The sequence below is a fragment of the Haliotis rubra genome, unplaced genomic scaffold (assembly GCF_003918875.1).
Source record: "Haliotis rubra isolate DU_JTF1 unplaced genomic scaffold, ASM391887v1 Scf7, whole genome shotgun sequence".
In the NCBI taxonomy this organism is placed as follows: domain Eukaryota; kingdom Metazoa; phylum Mollusca; class Gastropoda; order Lepetellida; family Haliotidae; genus Haliotis; species Haliotis rubra.
Window position 1 is genome coordinate 3,755,713 of NW_025767412.1, and position 6,003 is coordinate 3,761,715.

General features: G+C 42.3%; 1 protein-coding gene across 1 annotated transcript; it reads right to left on the reverse strand.

The window, feature by feature from the left end:
* Nucleotides 1-579: 579 nt before the first annotated feature.
* LOC124258601 lies at nucleotides 580-3,982 on the reverse strand. The gene is given in 3 exon segments (XM_046692667.1): nucleotides 580-1,250; nucleotides 1,253-1,543; nucleotides 3,163-3,982. Coding segments are annotated over 3 exon segments (1,782 nt in total).
* Nucleotides 3,983-6,003: the final 2,021 nt, after the last annotated feature.

The window sequence follows — 6,003 nt, forward strand, 5'->3', positions numbered from 1 at the left end:
ATAGGATCCTGAACAGGTACACACTCGCAAGACACACACTCCAAACATAACTGTTTATGTACAATCAAATCTCTCCTCATCTTCAAATAATGCATCCTTTTCTCGTCGCGACTGTTCGCGGCATTTGCCGCCTCTCATCTGTTCCACAAGACGACATTATTGTTCGTTAGATTTGAAACATACGTTGTATATATCGACGAAAATATAGATTTGGATCAAATATCAGATATGGTATACACACGAACACAAGACAACGAGATAGTGAGTATGGGAAGATGTGTCAATTTTGACTCTCCGAGAGATAATTATCACAAAATATGAGAAATGGATTGCAATGGGTGATCTTTTTGTTTTGGAAAATGATGAATGATCTGATAAAAACTATAAGACTGTAATGATATAAGATATATTACCCTGGTAGTATGACTAACTTGACCTGAAAACGTTGAGCAATGTTCTGAATAAGGGTCGTTGATGACATATTAACCAAACAGGGAGAATGTGCATCGTTTAACAGATCAGGTAACTTTTAAGTGAGGTTCTTTGTTTTTCTTCATATATGGTGTAGAGTTTTGAGGCTTACTTCCGCTTGTCAACTCCTCCTTCGCATGACCAGGGCCCAAAGCTGCCTACTGAATGTACTGGAGTTGGGTTCTTCATCCATTCAATCACCTGGGAAGGTGTAACAATGTACACGTCGTCCATCTGCAGCAGCTCGTCGATGAAGCGGTCAAGGGCGTCGATGTGATGTTCGGTGTGGAACCATCTGGCGTGGACGAAGATGCCGAGAGGTGCGCGGTTAGAGTTGTAATAACGGAGGAAGTTGCTTCGGAAGAATTCCAGAGCTTCTTCAGCATCACCAGTAGAAGTGCAACCGTCGGGCATAGCGCAAGAGTGACCATCAACTCCATACCAACGCTGGACAGGGATCTCCCAGAGGCCAGGGTACTGATCTTGTGGGCATGGTCCGTGCTGGCAGTAGTACTGTCCGGGGACAAAGTCAAGGGTGAAGGGCCAGACTGGTTCACCGCCCTCCCAGACAGCCCCGGTGAACATGGAAGTGTCGTAAGTGAATTTACCATCGTAAAGGGTCTTGTACATGTTGTCGCCGCCAAGCTGAAGGAAGGGGACGCGGAAGCCCTTGATGCTTTCCTGGGGAACGCCAGCCTTCTCAGTAAGAGCTCTCTTCATGCCGATGACCTCATCGTAGTACTCTCTGTACGAGGCGGAGGACCACCAGGTGTGGGGAATCTGTGGGACAAGGTGTGACTGGCAACCTCAACACCCATGGCGTAAAGAGGATACACGAGGTCGTAGTCAGTGCCGGAGCCGCTCACGTAGAGACAACCACGGACAGGGCAACCGTTGGGGTTGTATCTGCCGGGACGGAACAGACGCTGGAAGTAGCCGTAGTAGGCGGCGGAGACCTCGTCGTCGAAAGTGATCATGACCATCTGGGGGGTGCTCTTGGGGGAGAGGCCGTGAGGGATGCTGGAGCCTGGGCAGTAACAGCTGGGGAGCTTGCAGTTGTGGGGGCCACATTCTAGAGGAGAAAGTAAAAGTTAGAATTACCATTGCAACAAAATTTGTATTTGATCATCCAGTAATTACATTTTTTTTAAGTACAATAAGATAACCCGCAAACGTTTATTGTCTGTCAAAAATGATTCCACGGAACATGCAAGGAAAAATAGTGCTGGAATTATATCAATGGATCCCTGAAAATCAGTGATGACACCAGGTGTTCGCCAAAAGAGGCTTCCACTACCGCCAGCCTGTTCTAATGAACTATTCCAAGGAATTGGGATTAGTTTCAACATTGGCCTATTCATTGATTTAAGTCTAAAAAACATGAGAAAATATTCCATGACTGTATCCTTAAAATGTACACACGATTCAAAGAGAAATATTTTAATAACGTTTACATCGCCATCGAATGGATGTTTGTTAAAAGAAAAGAATTAAAACAACATTTAATCTGCTAACGGTAAGAGCGGCGGGATATTGATCTTGTGGACACGGCCTTGTGTTGTTGTGTCAACACTGAAGACAGCGGTGTTTGCCTTCCAGGCAACCACGTGCTTCCACACAACGCTAGTACTAAAACGTATGTGCATAGATCGACAAGGTTGGCCAATATTAACACCCCAAACAAACCCATTACATGTGGTTAACAGGTCAAAATCAAAATATTTCAGTTGACGTAAAATAAATGTTCGTTCCGCACAGGACCTGGGTATTTAGAGACATTTGTTTGCAATCATATTAGAAAAAAACGTTGTTTGTCACCTGACGCGTTTAGAGCCCTCCCCACATGTCCCTGACAACAATCGGATTTGTTTGTTGACCAATATGCAAGCCATTTGCATTTGGTGCCGCATTAAAATGTCGATGATGTCGCTATTGTCTTGTTAATCCACGTGCCCTATGAGCTATTCCCGGTAGATTCTAGGAGAAATTTTGTAAAACTGGATATCTTAATGAACCAATATCATTGATGCATTAAACGAAATATCTGAAGCTAATGACGTTCCGACACTTACTTATATATGTGAATACAAACTAGGACAAAGTAACAGATTTTTACATAGAAATAGACAATTTAGCGATGTAACATCGCTCTATGATCTAAATTGTCATTCTCTCCCGAAGCATTAATGATGAATGGAATTCAAATGGGATACTACAACAATCCCCGTAAGATCAGATCATGCATTTTTGTATGCTAAGCATAACATCATCCTCGACTGGAATTCGCTTTTTTCAAAGGTTTAAAAACTGTTATCAGACAAAATCGAATGGAAAAAGTCATGCAATTACCACACTGGTCTTTCTGAAAGCGTGATTGTTTTAAGTTACTGAGAATTGTTATAGTGGTTGATGTGCAGTCTTTATCTTGTGCTGGTTGCATATCAAATACACTCCCAGAACATGTTCAGAACTGAAACTTTAATGGATGTAACCTTCAAATATCTAAATGAAATCAAGTCTGATAGGTCTGACGAATATCAAAGAGAGTTGAGTAATGTTTTTGAATAATAATCTGTAAGATGACAACCTGAAAGTCCTTACATCTAGTCTGTAGTTTGTAAAATAAGGTACAAATTCGTTATCCGTGGACTGTAATTAGATTGGACTGTTCGATGGTCTTAGAAAACTCACCTCCTTCAGGCTTGGACACGCTGCTGTGGTCAGGTCTGTGGGTCTTGTCGGCAGAAGCGCTGATGGGGTTGTGGACAGGTTTCTCCGGCTGGGGTGCGGGTTTGTGGTCGTGAGTGGGTTCCTTAGCGTGAGAGTGTTCTCCTGAACTTCCCGATTTACCAGAGTTACTAGAGCTGCCGGAACTACCCGAACTTCCCGAGCTGCCAGAATTACCGGAATTACCGGAATTACCAGAGCTACCAGAGCTACCAGAGTTGCCAGAGCTACCAGAGTTGCCAGAGCTACCAGAGTTGCCGGAGCTACCAGAGTTGCCAGAGCTTCCAGAACTTCCAGAACTGCCAGATGCGTGTTCTCCCCCGTCGCTGCTGTCCTTGTCGAATGGAAGCTCAAAGAGGTTGTCGGTTCTTTCCCATGAAGCAGGATCAACGTTCTTTGGTCTCCACCAGGGATGCGGGGTAGCACCGTGACCGCTGGAGCCGCTGGAACCGCTGGAGCCACTGGAGCCACTTGAACTGCTTGATGCGGATCCACCCTGCTTAGAAGCAGATTCGGCCACTTTTTCTACTTTTTTGGAACCTCCTCCGATTTTGTAGCTGCAGTCTGCGGATTCCGGCCAGTCACAGGTCTGGGTTTGGGTGTTGAAGTGGAGGCCATCTGGGCAGTAGAACTCGTAGAGCTGACCATCAAGGCATCTGGTGAATGCTGCCGGGTCCGAGGAGTGGCAGTTGAAGGCTCCATGGTCGGAACACTTAATGTCAAGCTTGACTGCTGCTGAGGCAAAACTTGCTAGCAAGGCTCCTACGACAAGTTGAGGAATCATGCTGACGACTTCAGTAAAACTCCGAGGTAATAAAGCGTTAATTTTTCAAGACAAGTAGCTCGCTGTGTTTCTATTCCACCTGTTCCGAATGAGCAGCTGAGCTGAGTGTGCCTCTAACCTGTGCCCGTCGGCCTTTTATAACGGATACAAAACACACAGGGACGATTGAAACAATTCCAACCATTGTTTACATATTTGTCTGCGATTTATCCACTTACAGTTTTCCTCGGACAAACAACAGGTTTGGCAGACAAGCAACTCACGTTTTCTCAAGAGCGTCTTTGCCTGCACTGGTCGCACTTTGTCGCCATTCAGGATTGGGCCAAGCAAAATCAAATACACTTGGCATAGGCCCCCTGACAGACCCCTCAACTGCCTGTGGACGTTAAGTGTTGATAGCCTTCAAATTGCGCTCGTCCAACACCTGAGACCATGCGTAGTTTCTAACCTCTAAAATCACTCCGACCTTGACAGAAACAGGCAGAACGACAATTCGTTTTGTATATGCAAATTGTTTCTAATATTTCCATGGAAAAACATCATTCACTTTTCAGGATTACCAACTGAAAAATTGGTTGCAATACATTTCACGAAATATACACAGTATTGCAAACCTCCAAACAGAACTGAAGAGTCTATAAAAAGAGAAGCTGTGAAAATACTTATATACCGGTGTGTAAAAAACCAAACAGCAATCCCATAATGTGCACATGGACGTGAACATATGTGCAACTAATCCCTGTTACACCTATAAGTCTATACAGGAGGAAGTATTTCTTGTGAAATCCGCTCAAACCCCCAAATCCGTCGAAATAACATGCTTAATTGTTACCATAACATATTTTGTTTTAATCGTTTAGTTTTTCCAATTTTGTTTCCTCTGGTCCTTGTATTAATTATGCGTCGTAAACTCGGTGCAAATATTGATGAAAACCGATTGTAGCATTTACTGATTTGATGTTATCTAGAGTTGATGCTCTAGTGTTACTTGTAGAACTGGCTTAGTTTGGCATACTTGGAAATAGCCTGGTGCTGTTAATGTTCCTTGTCAACATTTAATTTTATAATTTAGACATTAGATATTTTAAAATAAAGGAAATACCCTGAAATATATAACCGCATTTGTTCCCTTCTATTTATAATCGTAGTAAAGAATTGCAAAACCTTATATATAATTGTTTTCCACGCATTATAATCAGAAACATTTTGGCATTTTGAATCTCTCTCATTCACTCACTCACTCTCTCTCTCTCTCTCATGCACATGTAAATTCATGTGAATTATCATACACTTCAACAACTGGGGCATTTAGACTACAGGCGTTAAACATTTAAACAGACCACGTATGGACAGAGGAATCCGGCTGAAGGTGTTTATCAGTGAGGGAGATATTGAACCGTGTCTATACCGCTTTGTTCAAGACAACCCAGACCCCTGACTCAGAAAATAAAGAGATGGAAATAAGTTCTGCACACTTTTAAAGCAAAGTTTATTTAAAACTCGATGACACATATATGTTTTACTTTATTTACCCACAGTTATATTGTCACAAACAAGTTCGTGATAATATTTGTTTCTTCAAGGTGTTTAATGAATATTTTTATCTGTGGAATATGAAAGAGTACACACTGGTGCTGTTAGCATGAAATATTAAAAACATGGTGTACTATCACTCTTTGCTCATGTAGCCTTACTTTCCCCTGTTTACCAAAATGTCTTTCTTCTCTAAAGTTGTCATATTTGGTGTTAATACTTTACAAGAATGTGAACTGGGAAATATGTTATTGTGTTGCTTCCCAGACTCTTCTTTCTCGCTTGGATTATTGGAAAACCTGAAACGTTAAACTTTGAATAATGTAAAACAAAATGTTAAAAACACTTATCGTAAAGCAGATTGACTTTTCGTGTGTGTATGTAAATCTAAATGTTGTTCCGAAAGTTTTCCAACCTCAATAAATGTAATAAAAAGCTGTCATCACCGAGTAGATGTGAGGTCAGCGATGACGCAAGGTTTGCGAACA